The 25,000-nt window shown below is 35.5% G+C and overlaps 2 protein-coding genes across 2 annotated transcripts in view; both read left to right on the top strand.

Moving 5' to 3' along the window:
* Positions 1-2,501: 2,501 nt before the first annotated feature.
* On the top strand, positions 2,502-7,056 carry LOC135217449 (uncharacterized). The gene is made up of 4 exons (XM_064253320.1): positions 2,502-2,628; positions 3,694-3,864; positions 4,070-4,157; positions 4,665-7,056. Exons 1-4 carry the CDS (start codon positions 2,603-2,605, stop codon positions 5,799-5,801), a joined length of 1,422 nt encoding a protein of 473 aa, XP_064109390.1. The 5' UTR covers positions 2,502-2,602; the 3' UTR covers positions 5,802-7,056.
* A 10,407-nt stretch (positions 7,057-17,463) lies between these two features.
* LOC135217002 (uncharacterized) overlaps positions 17,464-25,000 on the top strand; it is a 9,519-nt gene continuing 1,982 nt past the window's right edge. Inside the window, exons 1-5 of the mRNA XM_064252569.1 lie at positions 17,464-17,514; positions 19,330-19,379; positions 23,073-23,243; positions 23,466-23,553; positions 23,783-25,000. The exon at positions 23,783-25,000 is cut by the window's right edge and continues 1,982 nt beyond it. Coding sequence (XP_064108639.1) covers positions 19,354-19,379; positions 23,073-23,243; positions 23,466-23,553; positions 23,783-24,904 — 1,407 coding nt within the window. The 5' untranslated portion in view covers positions 17,464-17,514; positions 19,330-19,353 and the 3' untranslated portion in view covers positions 24,905-25,000. The remainder of the gene's footprint in view (positions 17,515-19,329; positions 19,380-23,072; positions 23,244-23,465; positions 23,554-23,782) is intronic.

Below are 25,000 nucleotides of genomic sequence, written 5' to 3' on the forward strand. Positions count from 1 at the left end.
TGATGTGAAAAGCAACAAGTCTGATGAATGTTTTGGGAAATTTCCCAGGATATTGGCATATGATACCATTGGCTTTTTTAACTGCTGCCAAATCAAAACACACATTGGTCCAAGACTGTCCTACTGCACCGTTCATATCTTGTGCTTGAATAAGACATTCTTGCACTATGCTGTTTTTGTGATAAGGTGCTGGTAGGAGGAAGATATTCAAGTGTGGTGACAGATTCCTATTTGCTTCTTGGTGCATGACTGCCATCTTTTCCACCTTGGAACAGTCTGAGGTAGGTCTTGCTGAGGCTGGAAAGAAATTTTCCTTGCCAAAATCCACATAAGGTCTGAATCATGAACACTGACTTCCAAATCTGATTTGTTCTCTAGAGACATAAGCTTTGGAGGGTCCTGCTTTTTCCCCACATAGAATTGGGGAAGTTTACTCGCTACATACTTCACAGGCCTCATTTTCTGAGTTGTTGATCTTGTTGGCTTTTCAGCTGGATGTTGTATAGCATCATCACTGTCATTGTTGGTATCAGCAGTGATGGTTTTTCTTTTTGATAGATGAGACCATGAGTGAGTTCTTTCCCAGATGTTGTCTCTTCCTGGAGGTCAAAATTAATGAGAAGTAATTTCTATGTCAGTGTTCGGAGGTAAGGGACCAGGGTGATCTCTGACCTGGACAAATTTACTGTCGGTTTCAAATTACCAAATTGATTAAACCATGTGATAATTTCTGCTTTCCCAGTAATATGCCAGTGAGTTATGGCCAAAAGTAAGTGCTTGGAGGTAACCCATTGTCCATTTGTGACAGCATACATAATATCATGACACAATGACTCAATGAGGCATCCTTTGGTTTTCAGAATCAAACACTATGAAATGCTGTAGTCGTGTTGGAGGGGGAGTGAGATCTCTCATCACCTTGCCTAGAGGAGGGGGCCAAGAAAGCTCATCTGAAAACCTGAGGGAAGAGATGATTACTTGACTAATAACAAGAGCTGCTTCCTCCAATAGTCGAGAGTCGAAGGCAGCAGCTTCAAAGGCAGCCTGTACAGCTTGACTGAGGTGAACATTAGACAAATACAGAAGTTCAGTGCTATAGTTAGGTCTCCAAAACTGAATCATTGACCCAAAGTGTTTCATCAATTTGTCTTTCAGTTTATCTGTCTTGTATTCACTGTTATAGAATTCTATGATTTTCAAACATATTCATGATATACATCTCTTTCAGCATTGTTATTCTTTCAACGTTGGCCCCCTGAATGATTGAGTCCTCCTTATATTTACAGATATATCTAAATGCATTCTCATGAGCATTTTGCATGGCCTTATCAATTGATTTAAAAGCTGGACCTATTGGAGGGATGAGGTGGTACAGCAAGATGATACCTTGCCTCCTTTGCCACAAGGTCGACCTCTTTGTACGACATAATTTTAGTATCATGGATGACCTCAGCCCTCAGTTCGATAGCATCCTCTGGACTTTTGGATTCAAATCTTATGAGGTTTTCGTATGATTAGCCAATTTTCTTACTTTTTCCACAAAATATACATTCATGCTGAGGCAGCAAGTTTTGATGATCATAACTTGAATGACTATGCTTCCTTTTTTCCTTTGAGCATTTAATTTTCAGATCAGAATCAGAACATTCTTTTTGTTCATGGTTCGGGAGTCTAGCTGTATGGGTGTAATCATTTGATAGCATTTGTGATATTCATGTGATATCCATGGGTAAATGTTTGATAGCATTTGTGACATCCATGATTTCCTGACAAGCCAGTGGGAAGATTACGAAAGAGGTTATATTGTTTTTCATAGCCAATTTAGCCATAGACTTCTCAAATTTCAGCTGCCTTTTGTATTACAGCAGACAGAATTCCGTTAAAGGAGAACATTTTTCTTTTCTTTTTTCACTGTGTCGTAATGAACAATACATTCAATATTTCCATGAGCTTTGCGATGCTCTTGTCTAAGATTAATAGGCTTTTGATTCCCCATGTTGTAATCTGAAGTAGGATTACAACATGATTTTTGGCACGTTATAAGATTTGTAGCAAGAAGAAATACATAGGCAAACACCATTGAAGGAGAAACTTTTATTGATGATGCTTCATAAATCTGTCGATAAAGGTTTGATAAAGGTTCTCAAATGGTGTGTACCAATACGTTGAGTGATCTAGAAGCTCTAAAATAACATTTCCAGTTAAATTGCCATCCAAAAAATATTTAGAATATATAAGTGGCACAAGTTTGTAGGCCTGCTGGTTGAAAAGTGGCGTTGTATTTGGTTTTTCCGTCGTTGGCCAGCAGTCATCTTTAATGGCTGGTTACAGGTACTAGCAACCAGGTATCGCTCGACTGACAATGCTTTTCCAGCAGCTTAGACATCAAAGTACGGGAGAAAAAAAAAGTGGCAGGTGTAAAGAAGAGGGGGCGGGTGAGCGTTATTGTAGCCCATGGACTAAATTTGTCTCTTTGCTGTCTAATTATTATAACTCTTCCATTTTTAAACTTTTGCTTGTCTGACATGAAATGAGTGCCCTTTTGCATACCTTTCCTGATCAGTTACTTTTCTCCTATCACAGGTAGGCGCCATAGGTCGTGATGTCTCGGCTAGAATCTAGCAAAGGGTGAGTACAACTTGGAAGGTTGATTTGACCATATTATGACGAGATGAAAGTCGTTTTAAAATATTTACATTTTGGAATCAGTCCTTTGTTAGAGAGAGAGTGTTTTTTTGTGACTGTGGCCTCAAGTCATAAAAATCATTGATGGGTTTCATTTAATAGTGTAATGGCGGGGTTAAGGGCCAAGCTAGACTTTTTCTCATTTTAATTGTTCCAACGGGGCAGCAGGTCTTAGTAGTAGAGTGCTGAGCTGGCATTTGTGAGGTCTGCTCACTCAGTCACTCAACCCAATTGTAAGTAGGTGATGGCACTTTGATAGTTGTCCAATATGCGATGAAAGGTACTGGCCCCTTGGTGCACAATTCTCAAGACTTACCTATTATGCCTTTTGATGGTATGGGACGGCTTTAGGTTTTAAGAGCTCAGACATTAGGGAATTTAAACTCCTCAGTCATGCCTTCGCCTTAGATTTGTTAACCAAGAATTTCCTTCTTCAACCAAGTTTTCTCGAACAGTAAGATTCAGTGCCATGGAGTTGTGGACATCATGCTTTCGACGGCCCTTGGCAGTGATATGTAGGACAAAAAGTCTTACCTTCCTCTCGGAGTTAATTTGCTGATTTTATCATCAATATTGCCAATGCCTGTTAACAATACATATGGAATGTGAAGCAGGTCCTACTCCATCCCTTCGGTTGCCTTTGCCCCTTCTCTCTTGCGTAGTTTCAGGCTGTCTTTCCTATTGATATCCTTGCAGTACGAAAAGACTTTGTTTCATGTATATCACTTAATGTAAGTTGGTGGTTCCGTGTTTTGTCGCTGGTATACTTTTGTGTGAGGGTCAGTATCACATTTGTGTCATGTCTTGCCTTTTGTTCGAGTTCAGGGTTGTCTTTTCTTGTTAAATGGCCACAGCTAAGTTCAGGATCTGATTTTTTGTTTTTTTCGTTGTTGTGACACAAGAAAACGTTTCTCCCTTTAACAATGGGATGGTTCCAAACTTCCAACTAGCAGTGTTAATAAAAATGTGCTTGTAGTTTTATAAAACATCATGGCCTTATGTCCCAAGGGATGAATGTATCTTCACGGGCGAATGGCTCCGGAAGGCCTCTGATTCCGAGAAGATGATGGAATCATACCATCAGGACGGCTGTGTCTTGATCTGGTACCAGCTGGATCTGAGCAGCGCCGAGCCATTGCAAGAAGAGCACGTCAGGAGAGCTGTTGCTCACCTGTACAGGTAAGACCTGGTCTTGAGTCCCCTCACAGTACTCTTTTGGTCTTTGTTGGTGCAAGTAGTTTTCCTTTGTTAATGATAAAAAGGAATTGTGGAAATTAGAAAATGAATTCCAATTACGAAGATAAATTGTAAAATGGAGTAACAGGAGATTAGTTTTAATTACTTCCGTTGCTTGGAAACATTTTAGTGACCTTTTTTCTCATAGGAAGGTTCCAAGTCTGAACGTATGTTATGGTACCTTTGAGGACGAGATATGGTTCAGAAGGGCTACAAACCCAGAGATTGATTTTAAAGTAGGTAATATATTATTCCTGCGTACATTAAGCTTTACTGTATTAAGATATACACAAGAAACAATTTGACTTTTATATAACATAAATTACTTAATGTTAGTACATTGTGTTGGATGGTCTGCAGCAGCCAGAAGCCGAAATGCAGCACCTGAAACTATAGTGGAGCTTTTCCAAAGCAGTAAGGAAATACTATGTAAGGCTAGTCGTCTGTTCCTCTTCATTGCTAAATATTAAGTAAATAATATGTATGTTTTTCCACATGGATAGCCAGACTTTCCAGTTGTAGGAAAATTCTTCTAAGAGGTGCAAAGCAAGACTTGATTTCTTTGAAACACAGCAAGAAAATTGACTTCAATTTGTTTGCATTCATGTCATCACAGAATGTACTATTAAAGGAAATGCACTTTATTGAGGAGAAACACGCCACATATAATTCCTAATTATAAAGGTCAGTTATAGTTCTGAGCAGCTAATGCTGCAGTTCATCAATCATTTTACCCTTTTCAGGTTCATCGGGGTTCGCAGTTAGAGGAAGTGAGAGAGTCACTGCGCAGTCATTCTTACAAGAGTGAAACTGGGCCGCTTTTCTGTGCTCGGTTAGTTTATGATTCCCCTGACATTGCCAGTGACACCAAAGATCTGGAGCCTTCATTTCCCTTCAAGAGCCACATAATCTTTGGCCTGCATCACGGAATGACGGACGGGACGAGTAACATGAATATTATGGGGTTCTTCATTTCCTTGCTGAATGATGTCATTTCTGAGAAACCCATCAACAACCAGGAATCGTTGGGCCATTTTGCATCGGACGAAGAAACTATGAACCTGATCATGGAGAAAAAAGCGGCGCTAGAAGAAAACCCCAAGATGAAAAAAAAGATCGAAGATGATATTCTTTTCCAGGATAGCCACACGCCATTCTTGGTGAAATGTTTCACTCCGACTGGCAAAAAGGAGCGCACGTCCTCCATAGTGAGGGTCCTTGATGAAGATGTCACCTCCAAATTTATCCAGAGGTGCAAGAAGGAAAAAGTAACAGTTGGGTCTGTGTTCACAGCAGTTGTCAACATGGCCATTGTTGATGTCTTGGTTGAATATGGTGTCACTGAAGATTCGTATTTAATCGCGAACTTCCATACAGTAAATTTCCGTCGGTTTTGGAAACCAAAACCGTCGGTGCCCCTTGGGTTACATATGGGCTACCCCCTCATGCTGTTTTCGGACACCCCTAGGAATATTCATCAAAAATTTTGGGACTATGCTAAAACCATTGGAGAGAGTATGAGAGAGTATGTGTTTTCAGGTAGAATGTTTGCAGAGAAAGCTTATTCCATGTTCTTTTCCAAAGGCTCGTCTCAGTCCAATAGCACAGTATCCTGTGATTACATCACATCCAATATGGGTGATGTCACTCGTCTAGTTACTGAGGGAGGAGATCACGTAAGGATCAGTAATGTTGTTCGCGGTTCCACGTTCCACAAGATGCCCCTTTCTGTTCTTGTCAACAGCCATACTTTCAGAGGCATATTCACCATCATCTTTGAGTATGACGAAGCTAAGCTTCAGCGACAAGTGGCTGAGAAGCTGTGCTCCAAGATAGTGAAGTGCTTTCGAGAGGTGGCACTTTCAACTTTTGCTTATTAGCAGATTTTCCCCTTGAATATTGTCACGCTTTCCTTTTCATATGTAAATGGTGAATGCATATATTGATTTCATCATCTGATAATCATTCTCCTTTTGAAAATATGGAAGATAGCTAAAAGTTTGACTTGCAAGTTTATTGTTAAAATTATAAAAGTGTGTGGTCTCTTTAATTTAGAGAGATGATGCCATTTTGTCTCAGTCTTTTATCTCAAATATTCTTCACATTCAAGTCTTCCCGAAGGCACGTTTTTGATGAGATTCTTAGTTGTTATCTCCATTGAAGTGAAGGCCAACACGGAGCAGAGAATGCTGTAACTGATACACAGCATAGATGTTTCCATACTAAATAAGATACCATGAGTACTCGCTATATTTATTTGAGTCTCTTTATATATATTATTACTAATAATAGTCTACAGTTAAGGAACTCCATAGTAAAATATGACAACCTCTTAGAAAAGGAAAAATTATAGACCAACGTATTATACTTAATTTATGCGTCCAGTGTTCCCACAATATTACTTATATATTACTACACTATTCTATGTTTACAATGCTACATCGCTGTAAGTACAGAGCCATTACAACAATTACTTGGTAGCAATATTATGCAATTATGCTTTATTCAAGTGATTTTTTAAAATCTTGTTTGTTGATGTGACTGGCATCAACAGTTGTAAGGGATAGGCTGTCAGTACCGGTCAGTGTAGCTTATTGACGGTAATTTTACTCATTTTTGCGACGTTAGTGGAGTGGAAGTGTGAAGTGTTCTTCAGGGTAGTACATACATGAAGTCAGTCGTGTTCGTGTGTGTCTGTGGTTCATTGCAGTTGCTAGTAAGTGCAGTAGGCTCTTCAGCAGTATCAAGTACTTTGATAAGGATGAGTTGTCAGATAACTGTGTGCACGTGGTTTTTTTTTTTTTTTTTTTTTTTTTGCTCTAATTGTTTATATCAAATCGGTAGGCATAGTGTACTCGTATGATGAATGCTGGCTAAATATAACGAACACAATTAGGTTTTTTATTTTTATAAATCTTTGGTTGCCTTGAAATGAGAAGATTTGATGGAGATCCTTTTATTTCAGAAAGGAAGACAAATAAAAAAAAAAAAATAACGTAAGGTTTGATACTTCAGGGAAAGGCTTGCTTGGGGCTTTGTAAAGTGACAAAATGGATAACAATTTTTCAATAATCACAATCCTTGGTGACCAGTGTAATTACAACATTCTATTGTAAATATATCGTTGATTCACTATGATCCGGTTTAAACTTAATCCTTATATTGATCTGCTGGTGAGGATTGTGAATGTTTACTTCCTGAATTGCAGTTGGACTATAGTGATTGGAATTTTTAGGAAATAAGAAACTATATAAAGTTATTATATATATTATATATATATAATAATATATATGATTTATAATATATATTATAATATTATTATATTATTATTATAATATATATATATATTATTATTATTATATATAACAATAAAATATTATATATATATATATATATACGTATTATTATATATATATTATATTAATAATTATTATATATAATATATATATATATATATAATATATTAATTATATTATTATATATATATCTATATATATATATATATATATATATATATATATATAATTATATATATATATATTTATATATATACATAAATATATATATATATATATATATATATATATATATATATAGATATATTAATATATATATATATTATATATATATATATATATATATATAGTATATGATATATATATAATATATATATATATATATATATATATATATATATATATTATATATAATTATATAATATATATATATATATATATATATATATATATATATATATATATATATATATATATGTATATATATATATATATATATATATATATATATATATATATATATATAATATATATATATATATATATATATACTATCATTATTACTGCAACTGCACGCTTGTTATAGTAAGTGAGAGTGAGAACGCAGTCTCTGTAAAAGGTTACATTCATTTAAATGATAGCAAAATATCAATTGCCTTTCACCTAATTACTTTTAATCTAGTACAACATTGCAAATATTACCTTTTCGTTACTGTAGCTAAATAAAAAATGTCAATGCTGAAATACATAAGCACTGACAGGGTTTCCAATTAAATCACACATTGCTATTTAAATGAAGCCAGTGATACTAACCACAATGTGTATGGGTCCACCTAATTATTAACAGCATGGGAGCAATAATTGTCCAGGCCACAGATATTACGACTGCTTAAGTTAAATGTATACAACACCTGAGATAAGTCTCAGCTGTACAGTCCAAGTCGGTGCACACCAACTCTCGTCTAGTCCACATGCAAAAGTTCATTTGTAAATGAGGTCCGACCAGTACTGCTTGTGAACTGCTTAAAGTCCACACAGTGAGTAAATATATGGATGATGGCTTTCCTTAAATACCCCCCAGATGCTGAAGCCTTGCCGAGGATGGGGGGCTTAGGGTTCAGCAACTGGGCTCTGATGTCTTGTGGGAACTACTTGGTGCCCAGCTGTTAATCCAACGAAATAAGTCAGCTCTTTTTCTTTTACTAAAAACATTTCATCTCTCTGCTTCCTCCTCCTATAAGGTATTGATTTTATGTTGATGACTTTTGGCTTGGTTTTGAACATGATTTAGAATTATTCTTGGGGTTTGAAGGAGGGTGAGGATGGATGGCATGCCACCTCACCCTTAGAACTCGAGTGCCTGACGTGGTTGAACGAGGGAAAAGTTGAATGTCAAACCCTATCCTCAGTGCCGGGTCTGATCTCGATGGACATCATGATGCCTTAGCACTGGAGATAGGGTGTATATCTGGTAATTACCCCTAGGACAACCCTAATTAAAGGGATGACCCATCCTCTAAGGGTGACTCCATGGTGAGTATGGGGAATATCTGGATGAATTAAGTTTTTCCGTTATATGGCAACCCCCCCCCCTATTTCTTTTGACGACCCTATGCTTTCTCCAAAGGACTTGTCCATGGAATCCCTCCAAAACTCATGTATGGCTACTTTAGAGCCATATGTACCAAAAACTCTATCTCAAAAGAGAACTTTTAAAAGAATAACTATGGAAGATATTTTTTCTCCTCCAGTGTGGTATCAGTGTATCACACTCAAAATAAGTGAAGAAGAACCCCTCCCCATAAGTGACTTGTTGGCCTATATACCGTTCACTGAAGAAAATTCTTGGCTGTGACAATCCCTGATTCTCAGTCGAAAAAACAAATCATCGTAAAGGCTAAATCTGAACAATAATAAAAAACTACTTGAAACTGCAAAACTTGGAATTCACCATGTAAATGCTTCTGACGAGGCCCATCATAACACAGAATTGGAATGATGTTGCTGGATAAACTTAGAATTGAAAGTGACACCAATGAATCTGTGTGTGAAACATTAAAAGAAGTCCTGGAAGATCAAAAACATAATGGTAAATCAGTTACTGTTTATGAGAGAAAAAGTATTAAAATTGGAAGTCTGAAGATAGCTAAAATTATTTTTTCACAGCAAGCAATTCCAACATATATGAAAATAGGAAACAAAAGATTAGCAATTAAGAAGAACATCCAAAACCTGTGCAATGTAACGTTTGCTTGAAATTTGAACATACAGCAAAACGATGCAAGTCTTTGGGCTCGCCTAGATGCTTTAAATGTGGCTCCTTGGAGCATAGTAGTGATAAATGCACCAACCCTAAAAAATGCTTTAAATGAAGTGGTTCTCACCATGCTTATGTAAGGGAATGTGTATATTTCAGATATTTCCAAGAAGCCCTTACCAGATCAAGAAAATTTGGTATAACAGTTAAGGAGGCTAAGGAAGACATGAAAGAAGGAGGAATGCAGCTTCCCCGCAAAACATTTGCAGATACGCTCAAACACCAAAGCAAAATCATATCCAATGATGTTTCACAAGCTACCCATTCTTCTAACACCAGAAATCAAATAACTTTAGAAAATCAGATAAAAACAATACTACCAAGGTAAGTCATAAGTTCAAAGCATTGACCAGCCTTGCAGTAGATGATCATCTTGATGAATAGGGAGAGGACATCCCTGATAATTTGCACCTTAACAAGTGCCAAAAATAAGAAGAAAATATATTTCAAAAGATAATCCATGACAAAAACAAATCAATAAATACTGAAGAAATTGAGTAAATACTAAAAGAACTAGATGGACCAACAGAGATAGGAAAGAGACCTAGAACACACAGTGAAACATCCCCACCTAAGAAAGAGAACAACCTTCATAGTCCAAATAGAAAATGTCTGAAAACTTCCAGTTCAGAAGAAACCATTGTTTATACCACCAATAGCAAAGACCCATAAAAAAATTATTCATCCGAAATGGTGAACCTACAAGAAAACCAAACATAAAACAATATAAGTCACTAGTACGAGACTATGCTATGCCACCAGATTATAGCTAAGGTACTAAAAGCAAAATTCCTTTGTACAGCAAAAAAAATATTATCAAAAGTTCCAATTCAAAAACTAAAATGGACACAGTTCTCTCAGCTCAGGGTCGTAAGACCGAAGAAAATAAGTAACATTTTCTTCTTAAAATAATAAGGACACTCCCTCATTCATATTGCAGTGGAACATTATAAGCATTAACGAAAACAAGTTAGAGTTACTTAAATTAATTGATGAATATAGCCCAATTTGTATCTGCCTCAATGAAACATTTTTACCTATTTCCTCCAGTTTTACAAATAAATTTTACACGTTATCAACCTCACTGTGCAAATCAGCAAGGTAATATGATTCTCATTAGAAAAGATGTACCTTTCACAATATATGATCTTTCATCTGAAATAAATGCCTTAGCAGTTCAGATTCAACTAGAGGAAATTATAACGATTTGCTCTGTATAGCTAAGTCCAAATAATAATATAGATTTAGAAAAGTTGAATGACTTAGTCAAGAAGCTTCCCCAACCAATGTTACTTCTAGGAGTTTTCAATGCAAGACATTTATCTTGGCATGATGTAAAATCAAACTCTAGAGGCAACATCAAACTTGATTTTGTTGTAGATAATCAACTCCTTATATTAGATAAAGACAAACCAACTCATATTGACCAACGAACAAAAAGTTACTCTCACATAGATTTGTCCTTGTGCTCACAAGATCTAGCAGACAAATATTTTTGGAACACATGATGATTTGTGTGGTAGTGATCATTTTCCTGTTTTAATTAGTATTCTGAATTTCACTGGAGAGATAGCAATTAATAGATTTAATGTTAATAAAGCCAATTGGGAAGATTTTAGTGAATGCACGAAGAATGTTTCATTATGGGATAATAATTTGGACATAGAAACTATTCTGGTTATGTTTTTAGTTCTGGTAATTGATGCTGCAGATTCATCTATACCATTTGTAGCTCAAGTAAAGAATAAATGTCCAGTTCCTTGGTGGAATGAGGAATGTAAAAAAGCAAAGAAGACCCGTAGTAAAGCCCAAAGAAAATTCAAGAAGTCGAGAAACGACTCAGATTACGTAGATTATAAAAGGTCATGTGCTGTAGCAAAACGAACATTTCATGAAGCACACAGAAAATCTTGGCGTAACTACCTAAAATCGGCGAGCAAAGATACACCCCCAAGTAAGATATGGAAAAAAGTGCATAAAATACTAGTGAAGCACATTCGATCTTATGTCCCAGTTTTGAAAATTAATAGCAAACTGATATATGATCCTAAAGAGGTAGCAACTTGCCTAGCAGAACGTTTTAAGTAATATCTCCAAAGGTTCGTCAATACAATCTTTCCGCACCATTAAAGAAGAAGAAGAAAAAATTCCAATTTTGAGACTGATCAATATTATTCATACAATGATTGCTTTACCATGGATGAACTTTTATCGGCATTATCAACATGCTCCAATACAGCCCCTGGTGAAGATATGATAATTTTTGAAATGTTGAAACAGATTCACCCAAACAGTTTACAATATTTATTAAAACTATGTATAACAAAACATGGATTGAAATATATTTCCCACAAGATTGGCGGAAAGCACTGCACCCTCCTTTCATGAAGCCAGGCAAAGATCCTTATGACACAAGCAGCTACAGACCAGTAGCATTATTAAGCTGTTTATGTAAATTGTTTGAGAAAATGATTAACAACAGATAAATAAGGTATCTTGAAAAGACAGGATACTTTTCCGTTTCACAATTCGAATATAAGAAACCAAGATCTACTTTTGATCCTTCAACTTTACTTGACACCAGTATTGGGAAAGGATTTGCTTCAAATAGCTATGCCACAGCCATCATCTTTGATTTGGAAAAGGCCTGTGACAAGACATGGAACCATCAGATTTTAAAAGAAATGCAATATTCTGGACCGAGAGGATTTTACCCTTAAACATGGTAAAATTTTTAAAGGAAAGAATTTTTAAAGTTGGAGGATAAATTGGTAGTTGCTTTCATCTAAGGGAAGGTATCCACAACGTTATGAAGATTCCACAAGGTAGTGCTTTAAATCCTGACTTTTTAATGGACATTACAAAACAACTACCAACTGGTGTACAGAGTTCATTATACGTAGATGATTTTGCCATTTGGATCATCCACTCTGATATCTATACAGGACAAATCATACTACAAAAATCTCTTTATCTTATCGGATCGTGGACTACTGCACATGGATTCACTATATCGGCAAGTAAAACTGTAGCCATTACTTTTACAAATAAGAAAAATGTGCCGAAAATTAAATTGCTACTGTATGGTAAACCAATTAATTTTGTTACGCATACCAAATTTCTTGGGTTGCATTTTGACCAATATTTACGTACGCAAAAGCTGTAGTGAAGTACTTCATGTATTGAAGAAATTGTCACATGCTAAGTGGGGTTCAGATAGAAGTACATTACTCTATTTACACAAGACTGATACTGAGTAAAATTGATTATGGGTCGCATCAATATGCTTCTGCATCAGCCAGTACATTGGAAAAATTAGAGACTTCACAATGCAGGTTTGAGATATGCTACGGGTGCATTTAAATTTACACCTGTTATTTCTCTGTATAGTGAAACAGGTCTGTGTCACTTGATCAAAGAAGGGTCGAATATAGTTTAAACTTTTATTCGCGGACATTAAGATATTCATCAAAATTGAGTAGAATTATAAATAATACCATAATTCCAAAAAGAATTGGACCTCGATCATTTTACCCATTTGTTATACAACTGAAAATATACATAGAGAAATATAATATTCCACTATTGAAAATTTCCTGAACACCCTTTTACCAAATTCAACACCTTTTTAGAAATGGAATAAGCCTCATGTATGCCATGAGTTATGCGATTAAAAAAAAGAAGAAATTCCAAGTTACGCTGTCAAACATTGTGAAGAGGATCTAATTTTTTTGGAACACCAAGAAATTCATGCAAATAATACTATCACCATTTATACAGATGGCTCAAAAACTGATGCTGCTGTGGGGTTCGCAGTTATTACAGAAGAAAAATGTTATCATGGAAGAATGCCTATTTTTAGCTCCGTATATTCCGCTGAATTAGCAGGAATTTCATTGGCTCTGTATAAAATCCCTAAAACTCCCAGCAAACATTACAGTGATATAGTGATTCAAAAAGTGCTATTTAAGCAATAGATTCTTTTAATCATCACCCTGCCATGAGAGCAATACAAAAAATATATTCATTTTTTAAGCATTCGAAATATCTTGGAAAATGGTGCAATTTTGTGTAGTCAGAGGTTGATGACGAGACAGAGGGTCAAGAAGAATCGTTGTGCTAAATTTCATACGTATTTGTATCATCATATGTACTTTTCCCCTATTATTTTGAGGTTACCTGCTCCACTAATATATCAGCAACTTTAATAAAGTATATATATACATATATATATATATATATATATATATATATATATAATATTCTATATCATATAATATATAATACATATAATTATATAATTATATTATATTTATTAATTAATCTCTATTCATCATATTCCTATGATGGGAAATGTAACATATATATATATTATATATATATATATAATATATATACATATATATATATTATTATATATATATATATATAATATACATATATTTATAAATATATTAGTTATATATTTATTATATATATATAATTTCATATATTTATGTATGGGAAATGTAGATATATAGATATATAATATCTATATATATATATTCTATATATATATTATAATATTAATAGATATCTTATATTAGATATATTTATATATATATATTATATTATATATTCTATTATATATATATATAGTATATATAATTATATATATATATATATATGGGAGATGCTCGAAGGAGTTACATCAAATGAATGACAGTTTATCACTCTTTAAATAAGTTCCAAGGAGTGACAAGCTTTGTCACTTATTATTGTTCAAAGGAGCAACAGAGAGGTGGTAGAGATGAGACAATTACAGAAAGAGGAACAAATAGGCGAAATTTTATTAACTGGACTTGACATACAAATTTAACCACTTCTTTTATTTAAAAAAACAATTTTTCACAATGTTAGAAAAATGTGTCATCTTTAACTTTCATCCCAAGTAACCTCACCATCACTAATATTAGGATCATCGACAGTGGCAGCATTAAAACGAAGACTGATGATTACCTAAGGGCGATTACATACAAGGGAGGCAATTCTATATATGGCTATAACAGTAACAAGTCGCTGTTCCCTTTGGATTTCTACTTTTTTCCCAACAATTATCCGCTCCACTTCTTGGTGTGCTCCATGTCCTTTTAAAAACTCTTTAATCATTAAAAAAAATACTCCAAAGTGGTAATGTTCTACCACAGTTTCAAACTTTTTGTGTATGGCTCCCAAATTATTAACAGTTCTTGGAAGATTGTATGCTTGTAGATGATGAATACTCCTGACAGTTTAAGAGCAAATATTGGTGGGTGACGCTGCTAGGATCGTCCTCTTCGCCTTGCAGCAATAGATCTTCCCAGCACAAACGAATCTCCCTGTGCATATATATATATATATATAATATATATATATATATATATATATATATATATATTTCTATATATATATTTCTATATATATTATTTCTATATATATATTTCTATATATATATATATATATATATATATATATATATATATATATATATATTGCTACGTTTATTGATCTCCTCGTCTACCCAGAATTTAGTTAAATATTTTGATTTGTAAAAAGGCAGCCATATTCCTCCAAATATCAGCTGATTTTTAGGCGGGAAACCAAAACACGCCAGCCAGAGATAGGGAGTTCCTGTTGGAAGGGGGAAAATAAACTTGTCAGCTTTAGGGACGTATCCCAAAGGGAAGGATGTAGGCAGACTGGTACTTCTTAGGCCTATATCTTAAGCTCTTTTTCCTGTGAAACCTCTGCTGGCTCTATGTTCTGTTTCCAGGATTGCCCTGCTCTTGGGGGGTTAAGCTGACCCCCAACACCCATGAAACACACCTGCCCTCGCCCTCAGTCAGCTCCAGTCGTGACCTTGGACGGATGTCCCCAACCAGCCTTTCCACTTAGGCCTAACGGCGTTACTGGCGCGCCCAGATATGAGACAAAGCCGGACGCCACATTTCTACAAAGGTCCACTGATCATGGCATCCAGGTACGTCTTGTGAAACAGCATATTGCCAGTTCCTTACATCCTAGTGTCTATTTACTCCCCATTTTCCCAATTCAAACTTCTAAATCAAAAGAACTCATCCCTTTGTTTCCTCTCACTGCCTCATGGCCGCATGCTTCCCTTGTGTGATCGTCCCAGACAAATGAAGTCATTGCATACCTCAGTTAAACACTAGAGTGCCTTTTCCCCAGTGTTAGAGAACTGAATAATCGTAACTTGTGCAAGAAGTCCTTTTTTATTTATCTTGTCTAATCTGGGATCTTTTTCCAGATTCCTTGAGTCACATGTCCAAATGTCTTCGCTTGCAAGTGTTGCATTACCGCAAGATTTCGAAAATAGCTTTTACATGAATCTCATTTTGAGCCAACTATCAAACACTTGAGAGATATTAATAGTCCACGTGGGGACCAGTTGCATTTACTTGCCCTGGCTGTTAAGCAGCCTCTTGTAAATAAATAGATGTAAAGTAATTAACTGAGTTTCTGGCGACCTTTTTCTCTAGAGTAAATGTTCACTTTAAATCCTTTTTACGGTAAGTTCAAGTAATTTACTCTGTTTTCCCTCAACTATTCCTGTTTACGTATTGGAGCCCTTTCAAGGCCGGGCTTCATACGTAACAATATATATATATATATATATATAATATATATATATATATAATTATATATATTATATATATTATAATATATATATATATATATTAATTATATATATATATAAAGAGAGAGAGAGAGAGAGAGAGAGAGAGAGCGAGCGAGCGACGTACATATGTCCTTCAATATCCAATTCGCTCTACCCGGAATTAATATATTTTCATATATGTTAACCGAAGGGAAGTACGAAATTATTATCAGCTAAAAAATTCCCCTTCGGTTAATATATATGAAAACATTAATTCTGAGGTAGAGCGAATTTGGATATTAAAGGACATTTCTAGCTCGATGTATGTATATGAATCACGGTGATGTATAAAAATTCAGCATTAATATAATATATATATATACAATATATATATTAAATATATTATATAAATATATATATATGCAATTTAATATATATATAGATATAAATAATTATATATATATATATATATATATAGATATAATATATATATATATAGATATATATATATATATATATATATATATATATATATATATATATATATATATATATATATATATATATATATATATATATATATATAGATATAAATATATAATATACTATATATGATATATATAAATATATATATATATATATATATATATATATATATATATATATATATATATATATATATATATATATATAATATATATATATATATATATATATATATATATACCACACATATCCACAGGTGAAAAATAAGAGACAGGGTGTAGGTCCTGACCGGTTTCGGCTTTATTTTCCAGCCATTGACAAAGGACTGATACATAGTATTAGAATTCACGAGTATATATACTACAAAGACAGTACTGACGAACATACACACAACCGTTTGAGACTGCAGATCCACCCACAGGCAGGTGTCAAGGTAGGAGTGGCTTTCAAAAATCATTAGGCTAAAATTTACAATAAATTCTCAAGGGATACTACCGCTTAGGGTACAAGTCCACACCTGATAGGTGTCAGGGAGGCGGGGACCTACACCCTGTCTCTTATTTTTCACCTGTGGATATGTGTGATAAATGAATCACGTGCTAAAGTGATTATAATCATATATATATATATATATATATATATATATATATATATATATATATATATATATATATATATATATATGTATAATCAGAAATTTTAAGGAAGGTGAAGGAATGGTTTTGAAATCATAGGCAGCATTGGAAACTGTAGGCGTACTTACTGCGCTTTGCTGGCTTGTTATATAACCAGTTGAGTCTGGGTCCTCGATTCACTTGGGACAGGGAAGGTTCCGGAGATCTTCGCGCATTCTGACGGTTAGTTCTACTGCAAGTTTTGATAATCTCATACTTGTGTTGATTGGGGGGAAAACACGGGCGAAATAATTTTAGTCACAGGAGATGCAGTGATGTGAGTGACTTTGCTGCGTGATTATGACTGCCTCAGTATTTGTTGTTGTTATTACTATTATTATTATTCAATCGATCACAATTTGTTTCCATCTTGCATAACCAAAGTGTCAGCAATTATCGTCATCAATGCAAATAAAAGCAATTGAAACAGCAAGTCGTGTCAATATCGGCATAGACCTGAAATTCGAATTTGAAATAGAAAGTCCAGCAGGAAGTTTTCAGCAAATGTTATTCACATTCAGTGGGTTTGGATAACGTTTGAGCACCAGCTGTCTACGAGCATAATAGTAGTAACTATATATACAGGCACTGTTGCCTGTGTTCCATTGCTGTTAAATGTTGTGATAATAATAATACGGAAAAAAAATCAAACCGAGCAAAGTGTGCAAACTTGTCTAAGATAGAGTCAGTATAAAACTGATGAATTTCCGTTGGCAATCCTCACTTATACTGTATCATCCTGATTCTTAATTTAACCCCTCGGAGAATATTTACTTGCGCAAATCTGTACTTTTCTAAATTAGAATATGAAGTAACTCGAGTATTGAGATTGTGTTTTCCGTGTTTTGGAACGCTTGTGAAACATAGTGCCATATTACACAACCATTGTGACCAACTATAGCATTCTCATCCACATCATACAGTTGTGGGCAGAGAGAGAGAGAGGAGAGAGAGAGAGAGAGAGAGAGAGAGAGAGAAGGCATCATAATCGGCTGTTTGCTCTTCATTTTGTTTTCCAACTCAATTTTATTATGAACTGCCGCGGCCACTGATTTTTTATATTGTGTTTTCCATGTGTACCAAAGCATGCCCAATGTAATGGTCAGCATACTTTATTATTTGACATCTGTATCTGTGCTGCACTCTCTCTGACTTTTATTGTAAATGTAAATGTTGAGAAAAATGTTAATTTAAGCGAATTCTTTGTCAAAATAAAAAAAAATTAAATATTTTCAAAACAACCTTTTACCTGTTTCCCCGGGAGAGTTACTGGTTTATCTCTGATGTTAAATAATTTGTATTGACAAACTTTCATTTGTATAAGTAGGGTAAGAAGGCTGCCTCGAATGAACGTATGGCTCTTTTGTGCAATATATTTTACTTCTGAGTATTTCGGGTAGTGTAAAACAGCGAAATTTTGAAATTTAAAATTTTTCAACAAAATTATTAATTTCTGTTGCTTATTATTCAGCATTAAAACAAATTCAGAGTATTCAGTCAGTTGTCTTAAAATGCAAATATATTACATGTATTTGCCCTTTTATAGCTAGATGTTGTACAATGTAAGTTTGTTAAGTATTTATAGATTCCCAATGAATCATAGCTGTACAAACTCTATTTGTGAATATTCTGTGCTATAGGTAATGTAAATTTCTTCATGTTGATTTAAAATAAGTTTTACTAACTGGATTCTTATAATTTCCAGTATTGTGGCGGTGCTCGTTTAAAAAAAAGTTGTGAACCCTTGAGTCTACGAACTAAATTCATTCTCGAATGCTTATTTTTGTGTATGTTGGTCTGTCAATCTATGTTAATTGTAACTTGTCTTCCCTATCGCTTCAAGCACCGATCACGATTTTTCAACAATAGACATCGGGGCCACTGAGCCTCAACAATGACAACAAGTCCATTTTGAATCTAATAGTTGTGTGACATTAAATGAGATCCCTTCTGCTCACTTTTCCTGAACAGTTACTTTTCCTTTTCTCCTTTTCACAGGCAGGTAGGGCGCCACAAGTCACAATGTCTCAGCTGGAATCTAGCCAAGGGTAGGTACAACTGTTGTTTTTAAGTGATGAATATCACACCTTGATTTGAACGTATTATGACAAAGATTTAAGATTTTTTATTTTATTATTTACATTTGGGAATGATCCATTGTTAGAAAGATATTTGTGTGGATCTGTGTCTGCCTCCGTTGCCTCAAGCTATTGTGTATATCATTGACAGGGTTCTCGTAATATTTCAGTTGCGGAGCTAAGGACCAAGCTTTTCCTTTTTATTTATTTATTTATTTATTTAATTATTTATTTATTTTTTTTTTTCAATGGGCAGCAAGGCTCTGAGGTAGAGCGCTGAGCTAGCATTCGCGAGGTTTGCTCACTCAGTCATTTAGCTTGTAAATAAGTACTGGCGCTTAGTTAGTAGTCTGAGATGGGGAGAAAGTTACTGGCCACCTTGTTGCACAATCTGTCATGACCGTTTGATGGGATGGAACTGACTTTCACTTTACATTGAAATGTAAACTTTACAGCCGTGCCCACACTTTAGATTTGTCAACCAAGATTTAGAGATTTCAACGTTTCCGTCCAGTCAGTAAGATTCCATACCTTGTAAGTCGAGACTTCGAGCCGGATCTGATGGTTAGAAATGTGTACCCACAAGGGTTGACATTGCCACAGGTACGCTTCCTGTATCTCCTTTATGCTCTTCATAAATCACCTATCTTTATATTACTTGGAGCTTTCATTGTTATTTGATGCAGTGGTTAATTGCATTGGTGTCTTGGTTTGAACATTTTCTCCCTTCTGTCTATGAGACTACATTTAGTAGAAAACTTCCAGGTCATCTTTTTGGAAAGACGTCGCCTTGAATCCTCGGTGGGTACATTTTGTGTGCAGTCTATTTTATGTATATTGAGGAAAGTCAGCTATGTGCTTGATGTGTGTGCTTTGTGTTTATAGAGAAGCAGCTGTGACCACTTGACTCATTTGGATTTTTTTTTGTAGGTGAGAAAGTAGAATAACACGAGTGAGAATCGGTGTTGTACAGTGGCATTCTGAATGAGTGTAATACAAGTTTGAATAATGCCGGATTACCTGTTCACTTTATGGCTGCTTTGATAGGAAGTCAAACATCAAATGTTCAAATAAGATATTTCATATTCCATAAGATATAAGGTCAAGAGAGCTCTGGATACAGGCCTGTCGTCATTTTGACAAATTTAATCCCAATAATGTTGTTGTTACCTATGTTCTTTTCACGAAGAAACACTACATTGATTGCAAGAAAACTCCAAGTAGACATACTACATGTGCTAGTTAGGGAAACATTAAGTAATAAACAAAAGCCTTCTTTAAATTTGAGAGGAATCTTTCATGCCATTTACTTATAAGACTTTGAGAGAAAAATGTGTCTGAGGCCGTGTTTGTGCCTCTTAACACACATGAGAGAGAGAGAGAGAGAGAGAGAAGAGAGAGAGAGAGAGAGAGAGAGAGAGAGAGGGGGGGGGGTAACGTTTATTTGTTTCTAAGTAGTTTCTTTCTCTAATACAGTTTATTGTAATTATTATACTGTCTGTCTTTTCTTTGTGTGTGTTGACTTTTATCATTAGCTTATTTAAATACAGATGAAAATAGAATACTGTGACTGACTATTGACGGCAATAATATTTATCACTATTTAGCTCTTGTATCCAGTGTTTACTTCCTGACTTGTTCTCTCATCTGTTCATTTTTGCAAGAGAATTGATGCTTGAGACGAGGACGACGATGAGGGAAATTGGGGTGACGTCTATCTAAGTCTAGTTTGAGTGGATTGGCCTTCAAAGGAGAGCGAGATTGAGGAGTGAGAACAGCTGATTGCTGTATAACAGTTTCTGTAGCATTGTGAAACTAGGCATTTCACCAAATCCCTAAAATTTTTAGGGAACTCGTGAAATCACCAATTCGCTTAGGATCACTTGATCGCCGAGGGGAGCCAGTAATAAACATGGCGAAACGGCGATTCATCCACATTGTTTTGCCGTGTTTAGTTACTAGTCCCTCGGAGATCAAATAACCCCAAGTGAGTTGGCAATTTCACGATTTCCATGAAAATTGTAGGGATTTCGTGAAATCCCTGGTTTCACAATCTTACTGGAACACACACACACACACACACACACACACACACACACATATATACATATATATATATATAATATATATATATATATATATATATTATATATATATAGAATATATATATATATATATAAGGTATACGCCACAAAGGAAAAGATGAACAACGGAGGTTCTCCAAGATCTTTCGACTCAACGTCCATTACTTAGTTTGTCTGCTAAGTAAAGGATGTAGAGTCGAAAGATCTTGCAGAAATTGCGTTGTTTATCTTTCCTTCGTGGCTTATACCTTTATTTATGCATTTATCACGTTCCAAACTTTAGTGATTCAGTTATACATACATACATACATATATATATATATGTGTGAGTGTGTGTGTACATAATAAACGGCCCGGGCAAACTTAGCGCGCCACGCTCGTGTACGTACTTAACTGTTAAAGGGTTAACCTGCATTTTGGCACTACTTTTTGCATAGGCCTACTTTGACACTTACGCTTCTTACGCTTTATCCGCGAGGAAGTTTTCGTACATTGAATAACAGTACTTGTGATAATGTTCATGACATTCTGCATACAAAAGCCTCCCCATTTTACGTCTTTTATTTAACATGGCTTCTGCGTCGGTCTTTCTTTCTGTCTTTCTGGTTGGGTTATAACTTGTAACTCGGTTTTCGACGATGGACTTGAAATTTTACCCGGTTACTCAGTTCTAGTGACAATATAGCCTTGATGATCAGTAGGTCAGCAGTGACCTCTAATGAACCTACAGTGACCTCTCTTGTATCTCTGGATTTGCATGAAACTCGAAGGATTTTTCCCAACTTCTTTGTTTCGGTAGAAAGGTCAATAACTCTACGAGTTTTATACCTAATTTGACTCGTTAGGATAAGTTAATGACTGCGGAGTTTTCAAACCTTCTTTGGCGCGACAGGATGTCAATTTCGTTGGCTGCAATCGCGATTCAGATACAATTTCTGTCAAATGTATAAAATATAGAAAAAAATGTTATGGAAACATTGATTAAAAAGTAAAAAAACTAATTTTTTGAGACACACCAGGATATTATTACAATTCATCATGTCTACAGAAATGAAAATGTGGGCGCCAAACATTGAGGGGGAATGCTGCAAGAAATAAAGAACATTTCTTTTCTTTTAGCATGTCTTTTTTTTTTCTTTCTTTTATACAATGTTCAGATGTTTCTCGTCGTGCTCAGTATTGTGTTTTTGTCATTTCCTTATGTGGTGCTAAACCAAGATAGCTTATTTTTTCATGTTCATTATTTAATGTCAGTGGGAAGTGCTTGCTTTGTCATATTCGGTTGTTCTAATTTGAAACTTCAATGATGGGCGTTTTTTGTCCATGTGTGTTTTTTCCCTTTTTATGTAAGTTCAAGTGAACATTTTTGTCGTGTGTCTCATCTAAAATGAGTAGAGCGTTGCTTTATTTGATTTTTTTTTTCTTTAACTGATAAGTTTTGGATCTTATCTGTAGTATTTCTCAATATTATGAAGACCGGGATCCTCTTTTTATCGTAGGAAATTTCACGGTTCCAGTTAGTGGTGTTAGTGATAACTAGTTTGTGATTGAGTATAACAACACGGCCTTATGTTCAAAGGGACGAACGTATCTTTACGGGCGAATGGCTCCGGAAGGCCTCTGATTCCGAGAAGATGATGGAATCCTACCATCAGGACGGCTGTCTTTTGATCTGGTACCAGCTGGATCTGAGCAGCGCCGAGCCATTGCAAGAAGAGCACGTCAGGAGGGCTGTTGCTCACCTGTACAGGTAAGACCTGTTCTTGGATCCCCACTATATGCCTTTGACTTTTCTGGTTTGCTAGGAGTACTTACTTTATTTTTTCATATATCAAGACCATGGTATCATTGAAACTACAACATGCTCTCGATATCGAAGAAAACTTATAAAACTGCGTGAGAAAAATTATCTTTGATTATTGCATGGACTTTGATAATATGCACAATGTGATATATTTTTTTTTTATCATAGGAAGGTTCCGAGTCTAAACGTATGTTATGGTGCTTCTGGCGACGATTTGTGGTTCAGAAGGGCAACAAACCCAGAGATTGATTTTAAAGTAGGTAGCCTGTTATTCTTGCTAACATTAACTTTATTCCATACGATATACTAAAGCAATGGTTTGCAGCTATGAGGAACAGAAATGCAACTGCTTAATCGTTTTTTTAAAAAAAGAAGGAAATTATACATAGTCATCTGTTCCCTTTCATTGCCACATATACATATAGAAGTCAAAAGCAGTGTTACCGGCTAATGCTGCTGTACATCAATCATTTTACCCTTTTCAGGTTCATCGGGGTTCGCAGTTAGAGGAAGTGAGAGAGTCCCTGCGCAATCATTCTTACAAGAGTGAAACTGGGCCGCTTTTCTGTGCTCGGTTAGTTTATGATTCCCCAGACATTGCCAGTGACACCAAAGATCTGGAGCCTTCATTTCCCTTCAAGAGCCACATAATCTTTGGCCTGCATCACGGAATGACGGACGGGACGAGTAACATGAATATTATGGGGTTCTTCATTTCCTTGCTGAATGATGTCATTTCTGAGAAACCCATCAACGACCAGGAATCGTTGGGCCATTTTGCATCAGACGAAGAAACTATGAACCTGATTATGGAAGGAAAAGCAGCGCTAGAAGAAAACCCCAAGGTGAAAAAAAAGATCGAAGATGATATTCTTTTCCAGGATAGCCACACGCCATTCTTGGTGAAATGTTTCACTCCGACTGGCAAAAAGGAGCGCACGTCCTCCATAGTGAGGGTCCTTGATGAAGATGTCACCTCCAAATTTATCCAGAGGTGCAAGCAGGAAAAAGTAACAGTTGGGTCAGTGTTCACAGCAGTTGTCAACATGGCCATTGTTGATGTCTTGGTTGAATATGGTGTCACTGAAGATTCGTATTTAATCGGGAACTTCCATACAGTAAATTTCCGTCGGTTTTGGAAACCAAAGCCTTCGGTGCCCCTAGGGTTACATATGGGCTACCCGATCAGGCTGTTTTCGGACACCCCTAGGAATATTCATCAAAAATTTTGGGAGTATGCTAAAACCATTGGAGAAAGTATGAGAGATTATTTGTTTTCGGGTAGAATGTTTGCAGAGAAAGCTTACTCCATGTTCCGTTGCAAAAGACCGTCTCAGTCCAAGGACCGCGTACCCTGTGATTACATGACCTCCAACATGGGTGATGTCACTCGCCTAGTTACTGAGGGAGGAGATCACGTTAGGATCACTAGAGTGGTTCGTGGTACCACGTTCCACGTGCGTCCATACCCTGTTTTTGTTAGATGCCATACTTTCAGAGGCATATTCACTGTCATCTTTGAGTATAACGAAGCTAAGCTTCAGCCAGAAGTGGCAGAGAAGCTGTGTTACAAGATAGTGAAGTTATGTCGAGAAGTGGCACTTTGAACTTTTGCTTACCAGTGGAGTCTGGCCCTGAACAAAGAGGTAACAAAAAGCTAGCATTGGAAAAGTTGTATTCGTTGTCACTGACACTGAGAATTG

Source organism: Macrobrachium nipponense, chromosome 7, assembly GCF_015104395.2.
Source record: "Macrobrachium nipponense isolate FS-2020 chromosome 7, ASM1510439v2, whole genome shotgun sequence".
In the NCBI taxonomy this organism is placed as follows: domain Eukaryota; kingdom Metazoa; phylum Arthropoda; class Malacostraca; order Decapoda; family Palaemonidae; genus Macrobrachium; species Macrobrachium nipponense.

Excerpts from the sequence above, each read along its gene's own strand:
- LOC135217449 (XM_064253320.1), top strand. The coding sequence starts at position 2,603 with ATGTCTCGGCTAGAATCTAGCAAAGG. Across the intron at positions 3,865-4,069 it reads GCTGTTGCTCACCTGTACAG|GAAGGTTCCAAGTCTGAACG; the intron begins GTAAGACCTGGT and ends TTTTTCTCATAG. Across the intron at positions 4,158-4,664 it reads ACCCAGAGATTGATTTTAAA|GTTCATCGGGGTTCGCAGTT; the intron begins GTAGGTAATATA and ends TACCCTTTTCAG.